The sequence below is a fragment of the Mobula hypostoma genome, chromosome 1 (assembly GCF_963921235.1).
Source record: "Mobula hypostoma chromosome 1, sMobHyp1.1, whole genome shotgun sequence".
Taxonomy (NCBI): Eukaryota; Metazoa; Chordata; class Chondrichthyes; order Myliobatiformes; family Myliobatidae; genus Mobula; species Mobula hypostoma.
Window position 1 is genome coordinate 248,043,145 of NC_086097.1, and position 22,342 is coordinate 248,065,486.

At 44.6% G+C, this 22,342-nt stretch overlaps 1 protein-coding gene across 3 annotated transcripts in view; it reads left to right on the top strand.

Moving 5' to 3' along the window:
* The window catches only part of vps41 (VPS41 subunit of HOPS complex), a 237,190-nt gene that overhangs the window by 142,584 nt on the left and 72,264 nt on the right, over positions 1-22,342 (top strand). For all 3 annotated transcript variants that reach the window (XM_063042399.1, XM_063042407.1, XM_063042410.1), the window contains 4 exons: positions 8,608-8,705; positions 13,173-13,302; positions 18,012-18,127; positions 19,088-19,144. In XM_063042399.1, the coding sequence (XP_062898469.1) occupies positions 8,608-8,705; positions 13,173-13,302; positions 18,012-18,127; positions 19,088-19,144 (401 nt within the window). The remainder of the gene's footprint in view (positions 1-8,607; positions 8,706-13,172; positions 13,303-18,011; positions 18,128-19,087; positions 19,145-22,342) is intronic.

Below are 22,342 nucleotides of genomic sequence, written 5' to 3' on the forward strand. Positions count from 1 at the left end.
CTAGAATGATTCTGGGAATAAGAGGGTTAACATATGGGGAAGGTTTGACTGCTTTTGGACTGTACTCCTTGGAGTTTAGAAGAATGAGGGGGGACCTCACAGAAACATTTTGAATGTTGAAAGGCATAGACAGAGTGGATGTGGCAAAGTTGTTTCCCATGGTGGAGGAGTATAGTACGAGAGGGCATGACTTAAGGATTGAAGGGCGCCCATTCAGAACAGAGATGCGAAGAAATTTTTTTAGCCAGAGGGTGGTGAATCTGTGGAATTTGTTGCCACGGGCAGCAGTGGAGGTCATGTCATTGGGAGTATTTAAGGCAGAGATTGATAGGTATCTGAGTAGCCAGGGCATCAAAGTTTATGGTGAGAAGGCGAGGGAGTGGGACTAAATGGGAGAATGAGTCAGCTCATGATAAAATGGCGGAGCAGACTCGATGTGCCGAATGGCCGACTTCTGCTCCTTTGTCTTATGGTCTTATCTAAGAGTCTCTTAAGTGACCCTAATGTATCTGACTTCACCACCACCCCCAGCAGGGCATTCCATGCATCCAGGGTAAATACGAGAGTAAGCTAGCCAATAAAAAGATAATTGCAAAAGTGTTTTTTTAAATGCATAAAGAATGAGAGGCCAAAGTGGACATTGGATTGCTGGAAAAAATACTACGGAGATGGTTACATTGAACGGAGAAATGGCAGAGTAATTGCAGAGGTATTTGCTTCAGACTTCATACTGGAAATGGCCACTTCCATTGGAAGTGCTGAATTTCTGTGTTCTGCTCTGCAGCAGTTCTCCAGATATTTCATTAATAAATCATAGGAAACATTCTTTTTTCCTCCCCCGCTGATATACTCTGAATTGATTTCTGGTGTTTTGTTAAAAAAAAAATCACATTTTCAGTCTGTAGTCCATTTGGCAGGTCAAAGTTGGATATGAATAGTCCGAGTTCTGAATGTATTTCAGAGTGATTCAGCACATCCCTGAGAATTATATTTTGTTGAAAACACAGGCCTGCGTGGAATTACGGACTGCAAACTCTGGAGTGCGAAGAAGGAAAACGTCACTGCTAAGTTCATGAACACAAACTTCCAAGTTCAAGTACAAATTACTGTGATTGTCATTCATCCATGCACACACGTTGCCAAACAAAACGTTCCTCCAGATCAAAGTGCACAACACATTACGTCATGCACACAACACATACAGTAATATTACCATAAAGGGCAGGAGGGTAATGCCCGTTATGCCACTGGCATTTGGGGCGGCAGAGAAGGTCCTCCATCTCTGTCTCTCCATACCATCTCACAGATAAAGAAGAATTCTTCAGTACTGTTTCAGTAGCATCTTTGTTTTGACCAATCAGGGTTGTTATCCCTGAGCTAATTCCCCGAACCTGGAGGATTGGTGGACCACTCTTAGTCTGGCCTCTTCCCTTTGACCTGTTCGGCATGGGTGACCCTACCAAGAGCCAAAGCCCTGACTCTGGCCATCACAGCTATCCAGGTCATTGAGGCACTCAACCCTCTAAACCCTGTGATAAGGTTGCGGTCCTCTCGGAGATTTACCATAAATAAACTAACAAATAAAAAGGTGCATATACGCAGGTTAAAAAGTCAAGAGTATAACGCTGCTGGCACTTCATAGATGATGAGACCTGGGTGGTGATCTGGGGTAAGAATCTAAGAAACTGGTTCCCATTCTAACAGCAACACACATCAAAGTTGCTGGTGAACACAGCAGGCCAGGCAGCATCTCAAGGAAGAGGTACAGTCGACGTTTCAGGCAGAGACCCTTCGTCAGGACTAACTGAAGGAAGAGTGAGTAAGGGATTTGAAAGTTGGAGGGGGAAGAGGAGATCCAAAATGATAGGAGAAGACAGGAGGGGGAGGGATAGAGCCGAGAGCTGGACAGGTGATAGGCAAAAGGGGATACGAGAGGATCATGGGACAGGAGGTCCGGGAAGAAAGACGGCGGGGGGGGGACCCAGAGGATGGGCAAGAGGTATATTCAGAGGGACAGAGGGAGAAAAAGGAGAGTGAGAGAAAGAATGTGTGCATAAAAATGAGTAACAGATGGGGTACGAGGGGGAGGTGGGGCCTTAGCGGAAGTTAGAGAAGTCGATGTTCATGTCATCAGGTTGGAGGCTACCCAGACGGAATATAAGGTGTTGTTCCTCCAACCTGAGTGTGGCTTCATCTTTACAGTAGAGGAGGCCGTGGATAGACATGTCAGATTGGGAATGGGACGTGGAATTAAAATGTGTGGCCACTGGGAGATCCTGCTTTCTCTGGCGGACAGAGCACAGATGTTCAGCAAAACGGTACTCCCTACCATCAGGCAGGAGGTACCACAGATGAAGACAAGGACTGTTAGAATCTGCTGTCAGGATGAGGCTTTTCATTCTAGGACGAGGGAGATATCTTCCTTTTTTAAAGAAAGGGGCTTCCCTTCCTCCACTATCAACTCTGCTCTTAAACGCATCTCCCCCATTTCACGTACATCTGCTCTCACTCCATCCTCCCGCCACCCCACTAGGAATAGGGTTCCCCTGGTCCTCACCTACCACCCCACCAGCCTCCGAGTCCAACATATTATTCTCCGTAACTTCCGCCACCTCCAACGGGATCCCACCACTAAACACATCTTTCCCTCCCACCCCCTCTGCATTCCGCAGGGATCGCTCCCTACGCAATTCCCTTGTCCATTCATCCCCCCCATCCCTCCCCACTGATCTCCCTCCTGGCACTTATCCATGTAAGCGGAACAAGTTGGAGGGGGAAGAGGAGATCCAAAATGATAGGAGAAGACAGGAGGGGGAGGGATAGAGCCGAGAGCTGGACAGGTGATAGGCAAAAGGGGATACGAGAGGATCATGGGACAGGAGGTCCGGGAAGAAAGACGGCGGGGGGGGGGGACCCAGAGGATGGGCAAGAGGTATATTCAGAGGGACAGAGGGAGAAAAAGGAGAGTGAGAGAAAGAATGTGTGCATAAAAATGAGTAACAGATGGGGTACGAGGGGGAGGTGGGGCCTTAGCGGAAGTTAGAGAAGTCGATGTTCATGCCATCAGGTTGGAGGCTACCCAGACGGAATATAAGGTGTTGTTCCTCCAACCGCGTCGGGTCTCGCCAATATATACAAGGCCACATCGGGAGCACCGGACGCAGTATATCACCCCAGCCGACTCACAGGTGAAGTGTTGCCTCACCTGGAAGGACTGTTTGGGGCCCTGAATGGTGGTAGGGGAGGAAGTGTAAGGGCATGTGTAGCACTTGTTCCGCTTACATGGATAAGTGCCAGGAGGGAGATCAGTGGGGAGGGATGGGGGGGATGAATGGACAAGGGAATTGCGTAGGGAGCGATCCCTGCGGAATGCAGAGGGGGTGGGAGGGAAAGATGTGTTTAGTGGTGGGATCCCGTTGGAGGTGGCGGAAGTTACGGAGAATAATATGTTGGACTCGGAGGCTGGTGGGGTGGTAGGTGAGGACCAGGGGAACCCTATTCCTAGTGGGGTGGCGGGAGGATGGAGTGAGAGCAGATGTACGTGAAATGGGGGAGATGCGTTTAAGAGCAGAGTTGATAGTGGAGGAAGGGAAGCCCCTTTCTTTAAAAAAGGAAGATATCTCCCTCGTCCTAGAATGAAAAGCCTCATCCTGACAGCAGATTCTAACAGTCCTTGTCTTCATCTGTGGTACCTCCTGCCTGATGGTAGGGAGTCAAAGCGATTATGGGATGGATTGGAGGAATCATTGACACTCTAAGGGCTGTGTGTATCAAGGTTCCTGATAAATGTCTCTGATGGTAGGAAGAGAGACCCTGATCATCCTCTCAGCAGTCCTCACAATCCTTCGTAGGAACCTTCCAGTTATAATGACAATAAAACTACCAGTATACACTGTGAAGCTGGTAGCAAGATTGACATTTTTAAGCATAAAAGGTGTACTACAGAAATCTAAAATTCGTTAACACAAAAGATTCTGAAGATGCTGGAAATTGAGAGTAATATACACAAAATGCTGGAGGAACTCAGCATGTCAGGCAGCATTTGTGGAAATGATCAGCCTGAAATGTTGACTGTTTGTTCCTCTGCATAGATGCTGTCTCTCAAATTCGATCACATTATGACCACTTTCCCATAAGGGTCCTTTTACCTTAAGCTCTCTGATCAATTCTGGTTCATTGCACAACACCCAATCCAGAATACCTGACCCCTAGTGGGCTCAACCACAGGCTGCTCTTGCAGGCATTCCAGAAATTCCCCCTATTTGAGTCCAGCACCAATTGGATTTTCCCAATCCACCTGCATATTGAAATCCCCATGACTATTGTAACATTGCCCTTTTGACACGCAGTCTCTACTTTCCATTGTAATTTGTAGGCCACATCCTTTTTTCTGTTTGGCTGTCAGTATACAACTCCCATCAGCTAGTTTCTTAACTCTATGCACAATAATTCAACACTTTCCGACCCTGTGTCACCCCCTCCTAATGATTTAATTTCATTCTTTACTAACAGAGGAACACCACCCCCTCTGCCTTCCTGCCTGTCCTTTCGATACAATATGTATCCTTGGACATTAAGCTCCTAAATACAAGCTCCTTTCAGCCATGATTCAGTGGTGTCCACAATGTTATAGATGCCGATCTGTAACTGTCGCCATGCTTCTCTTGCCAACATAGCATGCACACAAATTATTAACCCTAAACCGGACGGCTTTGCAATATGGGGAGTACCCAGAGGTCACGGTAAAAGCAATGAAATTCCTTTCAGACAGCTGTGGGAAATTAAACCCAATTTCACAATTGGCAGACTGTAACTCGTTACCCTGACTGTTGTGTTGTAAAACTAATGGCATATTAAGTTAATATTAGCAAACACTATATGTCCTGAAAAAATACTTCTGTGGATTATAATTTATTCATGTTTAAAAATATATCTGTGTCTAAACTTATACAAAACATGATTTTCCACTATTTCTCCTTCTGCCTTAATCGTATGTGCATGTTCTGACGTTACTTTGTTCTTTGACAAGTTTGAAATTATTTAGATTTATTTATCACACCTACATTGAAACAAATGGCGAAATGCGTCATTTGCGTTATCAACCAAAGCACCCAAGGATGTGCTGGGGCAGCCTGCAAGGGACAACACACATTCCGGTGCCAACAAAGAGTGTCCACGATGCTCTGTAGGACAGCACAGAACATACCAAGCGACAAAGCAACAATAGCAAAACAAGCCCCGTTTCTCCCTCCCTCGCAGATACTCACAGACCCAGGCTCTTGCCTTTGGGCCTTGACGTCTGGACTTCCAATCGACCTCTAGCTTTTGATCCAGACTTCCAATCGGCCTTTGGGCTTCAATCCGTTCCCTCGATTGGCCTTTGGGCTTTAATCTGGATCTCCAACCAAACTTCAGGCCTTGATCCAGATCTCCAATGGACCTTCAGGTTTTGATTCAGTCCTCCGATCAACCTTCAGGTTAGATTAGATTAGATTATGAGGACACTCAGTCCTCGTTTATTGTCATTTAGAAATGCATGTGTTAAGAAATGATACAATGTTCCTCCAGTATGATATCACAGAAACACAGGGCATACCAAGACTAAAACTGACAAAAACCACATAATGATAACATATAGTTACAACAGTGCAAAGCAATACCGTAATTTGATAAAGAGCAGACCATGGGCACGGTAAAAAAAAAAGTCTCAAAGGTTTCGATCCAGTCCTCCGATCAACCTTTGGGTTTTGATCTGGACCTCCGATTGACCTTTGGACTTCGATCCAAACCTCTGATTGACCTTTGGGTTTCGATCCAGAACTCCGATTGACTTTCAGGGTTCAAACTGGATCTCCGATTGGCCGTCAGGCTATGACCCAGACCACCCCTATTTTTTTCTCACCCCTTGGTTTACTGATTGCGAAAATTATTTAGTATTTGCCCTGCCTTATATTGATGACAATATGGCTGCTGCCCATTTTGCCACTGGACGGAGATGGTCCTCCATTTCTGGTGGTGTTCAGGGTTTCCTTCATCGTGCCAGTAGCTTCCTCTCTGTTTTCACCACTGTCGGTCGTGCACGTCCCTGGTGGAGACTCAGGAATACCGACGCCCTCAGTTGCAGGAGGATTCTTCATTGCTGTTCCTGTAGCAGTTTTGTTTCACCAGTCGGGGTTGCTAATCCTGAACTGAAGCCCCGAGCCTGGACGGCCAGTGGAAGACTCTTAGTCTACTTTGAACTTAAGTCATCACCTGATTATTTGTGAGAATCTCACCTCCCCCCCGCCCCACCCCCCGACTTTATCAGCAGACAGGAAGCATGATGCTGTAACTGGGTTAGCTTAAAAGCCACCAGAGCCAAAATCACACCCTGCTCACGCATTTCACTAACTGTGCAAGGACAGAAGAAGAAAGAAAGAAAGGATAATAATAAATAAACAGATAAGTATCGAGAACGTGAAGAGTCCTTGAAAATGAGTCTCTAGGTTATGGGAACAGTTCAGTGATGGGGTGAGTGAAGCTAGCCCCTCTGATATACTATCCCTCTCAACTCCATTCTCCTGCCTTCTTCCCGTAACTTTTGATACCCCTACTAATGAAGAACGTACCACCCTCTGCTTTAAATATATCCAATTACTTGGCCTCCACAGCCATCTGTGGCAATGAATTCTGCACATTCACCACCCTCTGGCTAAAGAAATTTCTCCTCATCTCTGCTCTAAAGGGACACTGAGACTGAGCCCTGTGGTCCTAAACTCGCCCACTGGAGGAAACATCCTCTCCATGTTAACTCTATCAGTGCCTTTCAATATTTGATAGGTTTCAATGAGCTTGCCCCCCAGTTTTCTAAACTCCAGTGAGTACAGGCCCAGAGCCATCAGATGCTTCTCGCAATGGTCGCTGTGAGGAGGCATTTCCCAGCTGATGGGAATGGTAAAAAACAACCTGCTGTTTTGTGTTGTGCTGCATGGAGGTACTTATCTAAAACTATTAAGATGACATTGTGTATAAGCTTCCCTAGGAAGCTGGGATTCCTCAGTTGCTGAGTGGTTTTATTCCTGTAGAAATGCTTACTTCTCTTGCTGACAAACAATGCAAGGTGCCATTTGATAATGCGGTTCAGATTTTAAAGTAACCTGTTTGAGTCCCGTGATGCAGTCTCCTCGTGGAAACAGAGAATGCGTTTGGTTCCCCTACAATTCAGCACGGCTAAGTGGAACTGGTATTGATTTCCTCTTAGAACTGAAAAGTTGTGTTCCTTCAGAGAGTAACTACAGCGCTCTCTGCAGACCTCATGTTATAAAGTGTTATTTGAACAATATTTTAAAAAATCTTGATTGCTTACAGTAAATTAAATAATAATTGAAAAATAATAATGTACCTGGGCATGTTTCAGAATGTAATACATTTGTTCAATTTCAAAGAGATTTCCTCTGTTCTGAAAAGAGGTTAGAACTCACAGAGACAATCAATACATTTTTATCAAGTCGACATATTAGCATAGTCGTTAACATAATGCTACTACAGTGCCAGTGACCCAGGTTCAATTCCCACTGCTGTCTGTAGGAAGGTTGTATTTCCCTAAAGCTCATGTTCTCAATATTTATTGCTTATTTATTTAATTCTTTCTTCCTTTTTTGAGTTTGCACAGTTTGTTGTCTTTTGCGCAGTGCTTGTCTGTCTTTGTCGTGTGTGTTATTTCATTGATTCTATCGTGTTTCTTTGTAACTCCCGTGAATGCCTGCAAGAAAATGAGTCTCAGGTTAGTATTTAGTACTGTGCAAAAGTTTTAGGTACTCAGTGTGGGATGGAGAGCAAGTTTGCAAATCTAGCGGAAGAAAAGGATATCGGGAATGGCGAAGGTATAGTGCCACGGAAGGGATGTGGGACAGCTGACAGGGAGGGAGTGCCAGGGCTGAGTACAGACACACTCAGCCCTGAGACACCAGGCAAGGTCATTTGATTCCAAACAATTGGTTTATTGATCATTGCAGAATGTCTCGATGGTGCTTCCCGCTCCCTCCCCCCTTCCCTTCCCCTTGTCCCAACCATGATTTCTCCTCTCCTTGCCCCCTTTCCACTCTAGAGACCCATATCAGGTTAATACATATGTCATGGAATTTTGTTTTTGTTTGCAGCAGGAGCAGTACAGTCTTAGACATAAAATATATAAAATAAATTTTATATAAAATATTTTATAGATATAAAAAATAAATTTACTTTCAACTTTCACCTTTGAACCCTGCTCCCCATGTTCTCCTGGGGTTTCCTCCAGTTGCTCTGGTTTCCTCCCACATTCCAAAGATGTACGGGTTAGTAGGTTAATCAGTCACATGAGTTTAATTGGTCAGCACAGGCTCATTGATTTGGAAGAGTCTGTTACAGAGCTGTATCAGTAAATAAAATTAAATTAAAAGGTCAAATGCCACTGCAGAGCTCCATCACTTCTATCTCATTGGTCCACATTTTAAAGTACTGTTTCCAGTATTCATTATAAAGTTAAAAACACCAACAAGATCATGTTTTAAGCAAGCTATGATAATGTCTTCCTTGCCTCTCTACTGTATGAAAGAAACTCTGATGTCTAATGTTTCCTTTTCTTTGCAGTGTCTGCCTTTGAATCAGAGTTTTACATCAGTGGACTTGCACCCCTCGGTGAACGCCTTGTCCTCCTCATGTATGTGAAGGAGCCCTTGGAGCAGAAGGTAATGGCATATTCAAAACATCGTGTTTTAACTAACAGTATATTTAAAGCATAGGTTGACACGTTCTTGATTAGTAAGGACATCAAGAATTACCGTGAAAAGGCAGGAGAATGGGGTTGAGAGGGGTAATAAATCACCCATGATGGAGCAGACTCAATGGGGGCCAAATGATCTAATATATATATATAAAAGTGCCTAAGACTTTTGCACAGTATTGGAGCGGAAATCAATTTTGTAAATCTGGTGGGAGCAGAGGATGTTGGGAATGGTGAAGGTGGAGCACCACAGGAGGGTGTGTGGGACAGGCGGCAGAGAAGGAATGCCAGGGGTTGGGCGTGGTATGGGCACAGACACATCCAGCAATGAGGCACCAGGCAAGGTCATTTCATTCCTAACAAATGGTTTATTGATCATTACCGAATGTCTCTCTGGTGCTTCCTGCTCCCTCCCCTCTCCCTTCCCCTTTCCCAACCATGATTCCCCTCTCCCTGCCCCCTTCCCACTCTCAGTCCACTATAGAGACCCAGATCAGAACCAGGTTTATCATCACTCACATACGTCATGCAATTTGTTCTTTTCATTTGTGGCAGCAGTACAGTGCAATACTTAAATTACTACAATACTGTGAAGAAATCTTAGGCACCCTGTGTATATATATTTATGTGTCTAATACTGTATGTCTTATGGTCTTAAGGGTGTGCAATTAATGGAAGAGTAATGTGTGTGAGAATTACATTTTTGTTCCATCAGAGTTAGAATTAAGTTTATTATTATCACTGATATATGTCGTGAAATTTGCTGTTTTGCAGCAGCAGTTCAGCGCAATACATTGAAAAATCACTGTAGGTTAAATAAGAAATATATTAAAGAATAAAATAATAGTGTAAAAATAAAGCAAAATCGTGAGGTAGTGCTCCTTGACTTCTTTCTGAAGTCCAGAATCAACGCCTTGGTCTTACTGATGTTGAATGCAAGGTCATTGTTGTGACAGCACTTAACCTGCTGATCTATCTTACTCCTGTATACTGTATATCATGGCAGAATATAGTATTAATGGTAAGACTCTTGGCAGTGTGGAGGATCAGAGGGATCTTGGGGTCCGAGTCCATAGGACGCTCAAAGCAGCTGCGCAGGTTGACACTGTGGTTAAGAAGGCGTATGGTGTACTGGCCTTCATCAATCGTGGAATTGAATTTAGGAGCCAAGAAGTAATGTTGCAGCTATATAGGACCCTGGTCAGACCCCACTTGGAGTACTGTGCTCAGTTCTGGTCACCTCACTACAGGAAGGATGTGGAAGTCATAGAAAGGGTGCAGAGGAGATTTACAAGGATGTTGCCTGGATTGGAGAGCATGCCTTATGAAAACAGATTGAGTGAACTCGGCCTTTTCTCCTTGGAGCGACAGAGGATGAGAGGTGACCTGATAGAGGTGTATAAGACGATGAGAGGCATTGATCGTGTGATCATTGATCCCAGGGCTGAAATGGTTGCTACAAGAGGGCACAGGTTTAAGGTGCTGGGGAGTAGGTACAGAGGAGATGTCAGGGGTAAGTTTTTTACTCAGAGAGTGGTGAGTGCGTGGAATGGGCTGCCGGCAACAGTGGAGGCAGATACGAAAGGGTCTTTTAAGAGACTTTTGGATTGGTACATGGAGCTTAGAAAACTATAGGGCTATAGGTAAGCCTAGTAATTTCTAAGGTAGGGACATGTTCGGCACAACTTTGTGAGCCGAAGGGCCTGTATTGTGCTGTAGGGTTTCTATGTTTCCTTGTCATCATCTGAGATTCTGCCGGTAACTGTTGTATCATCAGCAAATATATAAGGTGTCGTTTGGGCTGTGTCTAACCACACGGTCGTGAGTGTGGAGAGAGTAGAGCAGCGAGCTGAGCACAAATCCTTCAGGTGGACCTGGGTTGATTGTCAGCACGAAGGAGATGTCATTTCCAATCCGCTCTGACTGGGGTCTCCTGATGATGCGCTCAAGGATCCAGTGACAGGGGGAGATACAGAGACCCAGCTTTTGAAGCCTGTTGATTCAGTGACCTTGCCCTGACACCCACAGATTGCTGGAGGGACTCAGCAGGTTAGCCAGCTTCTGTGGAGAGAGGCTGATGAAGGGGCTCTGCCTGAAGCATCAGCTCTATTCCTCCATAGATGCTGCTTGATCTGCTGAGTTCCTACTACATTTTTGTATGTTGTTGTGGGTTTCCAGCACTTTCAGAATCTCTTGTTCTGATGTGCACAATATTTACACTAAGGAATTTTGTGCATTTGAAACATAATTTAAAATTCCAATCTATTCATTTACTATGGTAGATTTACTGATTTGAAAGACTGTACAATAAAATGTAACATTTATCAGGTGTAAAACTGCACATTTAACATCAGAGTCTTTGGAAGCAACGCACACAAAAGGCTGGTCAGGCAGCATCTGTGGAAATGAATAGTCGATGTTTTGGGCCAAGACCCTTTCTCAGGACTGGAAAGAAAGGGGGAAGTTAGCGGAATAAATAGACAGGGATTGGGAAGGAGGATAATTAGAAGGTGATAGGTGAAGCCAGGTGGGTCTGAAAGGTAAAGAGCTGGAACGGAAGGAATCTGATAGGAGAAGAGAGTGCACACAGGAGAAAGGGAAGCAGGCAGGGACCCAGGAGGTGGTGATGTGCAGCTGAGAGGAGATAAGAGGCGAGAGAGGGTATTGAAGAAGAAGGCAGGGGAGGGAAAATGTTTTTAGGCGAAGGAGAAATCAATATTCATGCCATCGGGTTGGAGGCTAGCTACCCAGAAGGAATATAAGGAGAAGGTTCAAAGGAGGTTCATGAAACTGATTTCAGGATTGAAAGCCTTGTCATATGGGCCTGTACTCACTGGAATTCAGAATAAAGAGAGGGATCTTAGTGAAACCTATCAAATGTTGAAAGGCCTCCATAGAGTGGATGTGGAGAGGATGTTTCCTGTGGTGGGAGAGTCTAAGGCAAGAGCACACAGCCTTAGAATAGAGGGGTGTCCTTTTAGAACAGAGATGAGGAGGAATTTCTTTAGCCAGACAGTGGTGAATCTTGTGTAGCTTTGATTTTATGCTTGGGGTCATTGTTTTGCTGGAAGACAAATCTTCTCCCAAGTTGCAGTTCTCTTGCAGACTGCGTCAAGTTTTTCCTCTAGGATTTCCCTGTATTCTGCTGCATTTATTTTATCCTGTACCTTCACAAGCCTTCCAGGGCCTGCCGCAGTGAAGCATCCCCACAGCATGATGCAGCCACCTCCATGCTTTACGGTAGGGATGGTCTGCTTTTTGATGATGTGCCATGTTTGTCTTACACCAAACATAACGTTTAGTTTGATGACATAGAAGCTCAGTTTTTGTTTCATCTGACCATAGAACCTTCTTCCCGCTGACTTCTGGCAAACTCTGGCCGAGATTTCATGTGAGTTTTTTTCAACAGTGGCTTTCTTTTTGCCACTGTCCCATAAAGCTGCAACTGGTGACGCACGCGTGCGGCAGTTGTTGTTTGCACAGTCTCTTCCCATCTCAGCCACCGAAGCTTGTAACTTCTCCTGAGTTATCACAGGTCTCTTGGTGGCCTCCCGCACCAGTCCCCTTCTTGCACGATCACTCAGCTTTTGAGGACGGCCTGCTCTAGGCAGATTTATAGCTGTGCTATAATCTTCCCATTTCTATGTGATAGAATTAAATGTATTCAAAGGGGTATTCAGTGACTTGGGACACTTTCTTATATCCATCTACTAACTTGTGCTTTTCAATAACCTTCTCGTGGAGCTGCTTGGAGTGTTGTTTTGTCTTCGGGGTGTAGTTTTTGCTAGGATACTGACTCACCAGCAGTTGGCCCTTCCAGATTCAGGGGTATTTTACTACAATCAATTGAAACACCTTGACTGCACACAGGTCTCCAAAAACAGATCTCCATTTAACTAATTATGTGACTTCTAAAACCAATTGGCTACACAAGTAATGATTTGGTGTGTCATATTAAAGTGGGGCTGAATATTTATGCAATCAATTGTTTTATATTTGTAATTAATTTAGATCACTTTGTAGAGATCAGTTTTCATTTTGACACAAAGGTGTCTTTCTGTTGATCAGTGTCAAAAAACCCAAATTAAATCCACTGTGATTCAATGTTGTAATTAAACATGAAACTTATGGGTTGGGGGGGGGAGGGTGAATTCTTTTTATAGGCATTGAATGTGCTTAAGCTTTTGCACAGCACTGTACATACAACCAGTCTACGTACATAAGCTAATTGTATGTACATACAGCATGGTCAACAATTACTTGTTTTATTGGATTGCTTTTATGTTTAAATTTATTGTGTTCTTTATATTTATTGTGATTTTTTTTATGTTGCTTCGGATCCAGAAGAACAATTGTGCTTCTTTACACCTGTGTATTGAATAGACAATCTTGATTCTTGATAATGATATACCCTTCCTTCTTTACGGAGCAGGATAACGAACACTGTGCAAGGCCTCGGCTCGACATCATCCACCATTTGCCTGATACATATGAGGAGATCTCTTCTGATGCTCTGTCTGTGCGGGGCTTCCAGGAGAACGAATGCAGAGATTACAGCTTGGGTGAGAAATTGGCAGTAATGTTACCTGTATGGTGAAGGTGGGTGTAGACTAATAATTCATCCAGTGAATGCAGATTTTATTTTATCCCCTCACAGTAAGCAGACAGACAACATTTAGAGTTGGAGGGCTGTGTCTGTGGGTGGGTAGCTGATTGGGAGGGAAGAACGTAGCTTGTTTTGCTGTTGCTGTTTTGTCACTAGTTGTGCTCTGTTTTGTTGTGTTCTGTGTTGTTCTGCTGAGCTCTGTGGGTATGGTATGTTGGCCCAGAATGTATGGTCACCAATGTTCCTGCCTTTTGCTGTGTGCACCAACCATTGCTTTAAGCAGAAAATTTTTATATGGCCTGAAAACTTTAAATGTTTTGTTTTTGTGTAATATGTGCACTATGAATATTTAGAATTAAAATTGAAAGGACACATACTTTTGATTTTATTTACCAATTGAATGGTTCAATCAAATACAGTACAACAAAGAAAATCTTACACATTTCGTAAACTTTTTCCAACTTCACGACAACAAGGGTTATGTGCGTGGGAGCATTGCAGTTACTGTGCAGACATGTACCTGCACAGCTTAGAGAGAACAGTGGTGGTGACACTGATGGGCTCCTTCCAGCACATATTTGGACTCTGTTGTTTGTAAACACAAATGATGTATTTCACTGGATATTTCCATATTCATGTGATAGATGCATGAATCTGAATTTGCGTATCAAATTGCAGATTGGTATTTGAAGGAAGTCCTTCTCATGCCAGACCTTCTGTAAGCTACACACTTACACTAGAATTCTTCTCCAGAATGGACGAAGAGCTGAAGTTGCTGAATATTTATCTAGCAATACCAAACCCCAGTACAATGATTGAGAGCAGTTATGTAGTCAAATTCATATTGAGATTTATTTATCATCCTTCAGAACCCAGTGTGGTTTTCTGCTGCTTTGGCCCATCCACTTCCAGGTTTGATGTGTTGTGCATTCAGAGATGCTCTTCTGCTATCCACTGTTGTTACATAGAAACATAGAAAATAGGTGCAGGAGTAGGCCATTCGGCCCTTCGAACCTGCACCGCCGTTCAGTATGATCCTCCACACTACCAAGTATTCTGCCATTTACTTTGTACTCTGCCTTGGAGTTTGTCCTTCCAAAGTGTACCACCTCACACTTCTCCGGGTTGAACTCCATCTGCCACTTCTCAGCCCACTTCTGCATCCTATCAATGTCTCTCTGCAATCTTTGACAATCCTCTACGCTATCTACAACCCACCAACCTTTGTGTCGTCTGCAAACTTGCCAACCCACCCTTCTACCCCCACATCCAGGTTGTTAATAAAAATCACGAAAAGTAGAGGTCCCAGAACAGATCCTTGTGGGACACCACTAGTCACAATCCTCCAATCTGAATGTACTCCCTCCACCACGACCCTCTGCCTTCTGCATAAATAAATCAGAATCTGCATCAAGGCAAGGTCTCATAAAGAGAGCAAACTTACTCTTCCTGAGAGCAAAGTGGATTTTTATTATAATTTTGTGGTCATTGTTAATTAATGACTTTTTTTTTAAATTCAAAGTTCAGACTTCGAAGTACATTTATTAGGAGACTATGCATAGCATGTACAGCCTTGAGATTTGTGTCCCTACAGGCAGCCAGAGAACATAGAAACCCAATAGAACCCATTGAAAAAGAAGACGGTCAAACACAAAATGTGCAGAAAAAGAAACATATTGTGCAAACATTCTAAGGTGGGAGGGTGAACAACCAGAGGTCGTGGTCCATGTAGGTACCAACGACATGGGTGGGGAGAGTGACGAGGTTCTACAAAGTGAGTTCAGGAAGTTAGGTGCTAAGCGAAAGAGAAGACTGTCAAACACACAATGTACAGAGGAAAAAAAACTAATCATGCAAACAATAAAAGTAAGCAAATAACAATTAGAACTGAAGTTCATGAAAGTGAGTCAAAAGTCACGAAGCCGATCACAGCCGATCCGGAAGTCTGTTAGTTGCACTTCAGTACGAGTCAAGTAAATTCCACAATTCTTAATTTAAATTCCAGAGCCACCATGGTGGGATTTGAACTCAAGTGTTTGAATGTGAGTCCAGGGCTCTGAACACAGTAGCCCTTCGCCAGTGAAAGGCGGCCAACCACACAAATCACCCTGCTACTTGCTACACGCTTTGCAGAACTATCTGCAGTTCCCAACAGCAGCCCTGATGGCCAACTCAGAGCAGGGAAAACCAAAATAAAAACAAATCTAATGACATGCTATGGGAACAAAGTACATTCAGTAACCACTTCACTAGGCACACCTGTACACCTGATCATTAATTAGGGTAGTTAAGAAAGTTTATGGGGTGTTAGCTTTCATAAGTCGAGGGATAGAGTTTAAGAGTCACGATGTAATGATGCAGCTCTATAAAACTCTGGTTAGGCCACACTTGGAGTACTGTGTCCAGTTCTGGTCGCCTCACTATAGGAAGGATGTGGAAGCATTGGAAAGGGTACAGAGGAGATTTACCAGGATGCTGCCTGGTTTAGAGAGTATGCATTATGATCAGAGATTAAGGGAGCTAAGGCTTTACTCTTTGGAGAGAAGGAGGATGAGAGGAGACATGATAGAGGTGTACAAGATAATAAGAGGAATAGATAGAGTGGATAGCCAGCGCCTCTTCCCCAGGGCACCACTGCTCAATACAAGAGAACATGACTTTAAGGTAAGGGGTGGGAAGTTCAAGGGGGATATTAGAGGAAGGTTTTTTACTCAGAGAGTGGTTGGTACGTGGAATGCACTGCCTGAGTCAGTGGTGGAGGCAGATACACCAGTGAAGTTTAAGAGACTACTGGACAGGTATATGGAGGAATTTAAGGTGGGGGGCTTATATGGGAGGTAGGGTTTGAGGGTCGGCACAACATTGTGGGCCGAAGGAGGGGGAAATCTCACTCACCTCAATATCCACAGATTTACTGGCTAAAAAAGATTCCTTACCTCTGTTCTAAGATTGTCCCTCAATTTTGAGGCTGTGCTCTCTAGTTCTGGATGCCCCCACCATAGGAAACATCTCTCCACATCCACTTTATCTAGTCCTTTCAACATTTGGTAGGTTTCAATGAGATCCCACTGCATTCTTCTAAATTCCAGTGAATACAGGCCCAAAGCTGCCAAACGCTCCTCATATGTTAACCCCTTCATTCCCAGAATCATCCTCATGAACCTCCTCTGGACTCTCTCCAATGACAACACGTCTTTTCTGAGATATGGGGCCCAAAACTGTTGACAAAAATGCAGCCTGACTAGTGTCTTATAAAGCCTCAGCATTATCTCCTTGCTTTTATATTCTATTCCCCTTGAAATAAATGCTAACTTTGCATTTGCCTTCTTTATCACAAACTCAACCTGTAAATTAACCTTCTGGGAATCTTGCATGAGGACCCCCAAGTCCCTCTGCACCTCTGATATTTGAACCTTCTCCTCACTTAGATAATAGTCCGCACCATTGTTCCTTTTACCAAAATGCATTATCATACATTTTCCAACACTGTATTCCACCTGCCATTTTTTTGCCCATTCTTCCAATTTGTCTAAGTCCTGCTGCAATCGCATTGCTTCCTCAGCACTACCTACCCCTCCACCTATCTTTGTATCATCCACAAACTTTGCCACAAAGCCATCAATTCCATTATCTAAATCACTGACAAAAAATGTGAAAAGTAGCAGTCCCAATACTGACCCCTGAGGAACTCCACTAGTCACTGGCAGCAAATCAGAAAAGGCTCCTTTTATACCCACTTGTTGCCTCCTGCCTGTCAGCCATTCCTCTATCCATGCCAGTGTCTCTCCTGTAACGCCATAGGATTTTATCTTGTTAAGCAGCCTTGTGTGTGGCACCTTATCAAATGCCTTCTGAAAATCCAAGTAAATTACATCTACTTCCTCTTCTTTGTCCACCCTGCTTGCTACTTCCTCGAAGAGCCCTAACAGACTTTGTCAGGTAAGATTTCCCTTCACAGAAACCATGCTGGTTTTGACTCATTTTATCATTAGTCTCCAAGTACCCTGAAATCTCGTCCTTAATAATAGACTCCAACACTTTCCCAACCACTGAGGTTAGGCTAACTTGCCTGTAGTTTCCTTTCTTTTGCCTTCCTCCCTTCTTAAAGAGAACTGTTCCCGCAACCTATGGATGGACTCATTTTCAAGCACTCTTCATCTCAAGTTCTCGATATTTGTTGTTATTATTTCTTTTCTTTTGTATTTGCAGTTTGCTGTCTTTTGCACACTGGTTATTTGTCTGTCCAGTTGGGTGAGGTCTTTTCTTGGATTTACTGAGTTTGCCCACAAGAAAATATATCTCAATATATGGTGATCTATGTGTACTTTAATAAATTTACTTTGAACTTTGTACCTCCTTCCCGATGACAGCAGCGAGAAGGGAGCATAGCCTTGGATGGTGGGGTTCTGTGATGATGGATGTTGCTTTCTTACAACAGCGCTCCTTGTAGATGTGCCCAGTGGTGGGGAGGGGTTTGATTACGATGGACTGGGCTGTATCCACCACCTTCTGTCGGCTTTTCTGTCCTTGGGCATTGGTTTCTCCATACTGGGCCATGATACAACCAGTGAGGATACTCCCCACTGTGCATCTCTCGAAGTTTCTGCATATCTGTATGGTTTAAGATAACATAGAGAGTGTTCCCCTCTCTGCTCTCTCATACAGAGCACTCTGATGGTGAATCACTATTTTACATCATCAGTCCAAGGGACATTGTAGTGGCAAAGGAACGGGACCAGGACGACCACATTGAATGGCTGCTGGAGAAGAAGAAGTATGAAGTAAGTTTTCTTGTTCTCTCTGTATGATTATTTATTTTAATTCTTTATATTTCTTTTGAGGTGCAGCACTTTAACAGGCCCCCCGGCGCAATAGGCCTGCACCTCCAAATCGTACCCACGTGACCAACTCAGCTACTATACTTTACCACTTTGTCATACACCTTTGCTCCATCCGTCACAAAGGTGGGCTTTACTGGTGGCCTCCCATTTTAATTCTACCTTCCATTCCTATTCCAATATGCCTTCTTTGCTGCAATGATGAGGCCACCATCAGATTGGAGGGACAGCAGCTCACATTCCGTCTGTGTAGTCTCTAACCTGATGTCATGAACATCGATTTTTCTAATTTCCCGTTATTTCCCTCCCTTCAGCTTATCTTTCCCTTTCTCCATTCCCCTTTCTGGCTCCCCTCTAACCCTTTCACTTCTCCTCACCTACCTATCATCTCCTTCTGGTCCCCCTCCTTCCCTTTCTCCCTTGTTCCACTCTCCAATCTATTAGATTTCTTCTTATTCAGCCCTTTGCCTTTTCGGCTATCCCCTCACAGCTTCTCACTTCGTCCACCTTCCCCACCCACATACCTTCTTCCTCACCTGGTCTCACCTGTTATCTATCACCTGCCAATTTATCCTCCTTTCCCTTCCCCCATCCCCTTATTCTGGCCCCTTTCCTTACCAGTCCTGATGTGGGATTTCAGCCTGAAATGTCGGCGGTTTATTTTTCTCCGTACCTGCTGAGTTTGCTAACCTACTAACCCGTACGTGTTTAGAAAGTGGGGAGGAAACCAGAACCCCCAGAGGAAGTTTATGCGGTCCCGGGTAGAACGTACACACTCCTTGCGGACAGCGGCAGGAATTGAACCCGTGTCTCTGGTGCTGTATCACCCCAGTTAATGATCGTGCCATCTTTAAAACTTTATTCCAAAAAGGTGTTTAAATTTTGTTTCGTCTTCTGTTCTAGGAAGCCATGATGGCAGCTGAAATCAGCCAGAAGACGATAAAAAGACATAACATACTGGTAACTATAGCACATAGATTATTATGATTAATGATGTGTTTTGGCCCAGTTTCAAAGCCAGAACTTCCCTAAGATTTTAAGAAATGTATCCAATACTTGAGAAATTATGCAATGACTTGACAACAGGCATTGAAGAGAATATTTCAAAATTGACCGTTTGTAAATCATAGAATTATTGCAATGTTAAATCACACAATTTAAATCAATATCTTCACAGCTGCAGAGACCGGTAGATTCAGCCAGCATGGTGGCCGATTAGGAGAAGGGGAGGTGCAACGAGACCTGGGTGTCATTATACACCAGTCATTGAAAATGGGCATGTAGGTACAGCAGGCGGTGAAAAAGGCGAATGGGATGTTGGCGTTCATAGCAAGAGGATTCGAGTACAGGAGCAGGGAGGTTCTACTGCAGTTGTACAAGGCCTTGGTGAGACCACAACTGGAGTATTATGTGCAGTTTTGGTCCCCTAATCTGAAGACATTCTTGCCATAGAGGGAGTGCAAAGAAGGTTCACCAGATTGATTCCTGGGATGGCAGGACTTTCATATGATGAAAGGCTGGATCGACTAGGCTTATACTCGTTGGAATTTGGAAGATTGAGGGGGGATCTTATTGAAGTGTATAAAATCCTAAAGGGATTGGACGGGCTGGATGCAGGAAGATTGTTCCCGATGTTGGGGAAGTCCAGAACGAGGGGTCGCAGTTTGAGGATAAAGGGGAAGCCTTTTAGGACCAAGATGAGGAAAAACTTCTTCACACAGAGAGTGGTGAATCTGTGGAATTCTCTGCCACAGGAAACAGTTGAGGCCAGTTCATTGGCTATATTTAAAAGGGAGTTAGATATGGCCCTTTTGGCTAAAGGGATCAGGGGGTATGGAGGGAAGGCTGGTACAGGGTTCTGAGTTGGATATCAGCCATGATCATAATAAATGGTGGTGCAGGCTCGGAGGGCCGAATGGCCTACTCCTGCACCTATTTTCTATGTTTCTATGTAACCCTAGGTAATCTCTCAGGTAAGAACATGTTCGGCACAGCTTTGTGGGCTGAAGGGCCTGTATTGTGCTGTAGGTTTTCTGTGTTTCTAATACTCCAAGTGTGGTCTCACGAGTGCCTTATAGAGCCTCAAGATCACATACCTGCTCTTATATTCTATACCTCTCGAAATGAATGCCCTCATAGATGAGGTTTTTAAGATGGTGGTCATGCCCGGACTAGATGGGTGATCACCAGGAGAAGTGAAGGGAGTAAGCAGTTAGTGCAGGATTCCCCTGTGGCCTGTCGCCTCAGAAACAAGCGTGTCCCATCTGATACCGTTTGGGATGGGGAGGGGGGTGTGTGGTAGAAATGACCCATCAGGGCAGAGCAGCTGCAGCCGGGCCAGTGGCTCTGAGGCTCAGCAGGCAAAGTTAAAGTCAGGTGGAGCAAGAGTGCGAGGAGACTCGGTAGTTGCGGGACGGACAGGAGATTCTGCAGCTGCAAAGAAAGCCGCCAGGACAGTGTGTTGCCTCTCCGGTGCTGGGGTCCAGGATGCCTCAGTGTGGCTCATGGGGTGGGGGTGAGCAGCCAGGGGTTGTGGTGCACACTGACACCAACGACATAGCTCGAAAAGGGGATGTGGTCCTGCACAGTGAGCGTAGGGAGTCAGGGCTGAGACTGAAGGGCAGGATCTCAGGGTAGTAACCTCTGGATCACTCCCAGTGCCACCCGCTCGTCAGGGCAGCAATGGTGTGATAGCACAGATGACTGAGAGGCTGCGGATCTGGTGCAAGGAACAGGGTTTCAGATTTCCAGATCATTGGGATCTTGATGGGGGAGGTATGACCTGTACAAAAAGGACAGGTTACACCTGAACCCAAGAGGGACAATATCCTTATGGGCAGGTTTGCTAGAGCTGTTGGGGAGGGTTTAAACTAATTTGGCAAGGGGATGGGAACAAGTGTGATAGGGGCTGAAGCTGGGGCAGTTGGTATACAAGTAAATGCAGTGTGCAGTGAGAATGTGAGGAAGGACTGGCAAATGAAAGGGCAAAATTACTGTCAGTGCATTGAGTTGTAGTGTAACATGGGGGCAAAAGGGTGATGGATACAGGACTGAAGGTGTTATATTTGAATGACACAGTATACCAAATAAGGCAGATGATCTTGTAGTGCGGTTGGAGATTGACAGGTAGAACGTTGTGGACATCACTGAGCCGTGGCTGGAAGAAGATCATCATTGGAAGCTCAACATCTAAGGTTACACATTCTATTGAGAGGACAGGCAAACAGGCAGAGGGGATGAGGTGGTACAGTTGGTAAAAAATGAAATCTAATCCTTAGAAGGAGGTGACATAGGATCGACAGGATCCTTGTGGGTAGAATTAAGAAACTGCAAGGGTATCCTATCCATGTACTGATCTAAATTTCTCTTAAATATTGAAATCAACCCACATTCACCACTTGCTTTGGCAGCTCGTTCCACACTCTCATCACCTCCTGAGTGAAGACGTTCCCCCTTATGTTCCCCTTAAACATTTCACCTTTCACCCTTAACCCATGAATTCTAGTTCTAGTCTCACCCAAACTCAGTGGCGCCTGCTTACTGTTACCCTATCTATACCCCTCACCATTTTGTATACCTATGCAACTTTTCCCTGTAGCTCAGGTCCTCAAGTCCTGGCAACACCTGTGACAAATCAAGGAAGAACAATATTTTACCTCTGGTCACCACAATCAGCTACAATTAAGGAGACCCAGCAGTTAAAAATTTAAAGAGGATTTGAAAGTTAGTGGTACATACATAGTTAACGGGGAGGTTCCAGACAAAGACCAATCCAAACAAGACCTCAGTGGTAGAGCTGGCAGAAGATGACGACACATCACAACGGCAGTGGGGGTGGCGGGGGAGGCTGCAGCAGTGGAAGTCCCCAGTCATCCTGCACGCCATGTCACTGGATCTTACCCTGTCTCTCAAGGACCGTGTGATGGTGGCCCATGGATTAGCTGCTCCACATGACAAAGTCACGCATACGTGTTCTCCATCGAGGGCATCCACCCTAATATCCCAGTTATATAGACCCTGGATTGGCCACCATAGCCACCTGAGGAGCCAGCAATAAACAACCCCTTGGGAGAAGGCAGAAACTCCTCTCGGGCTTCCAGCTAGGTCCAGATGTCGATTTTAACCGATGTTTCGATGACTTGGCATGTCTGGTCCAGT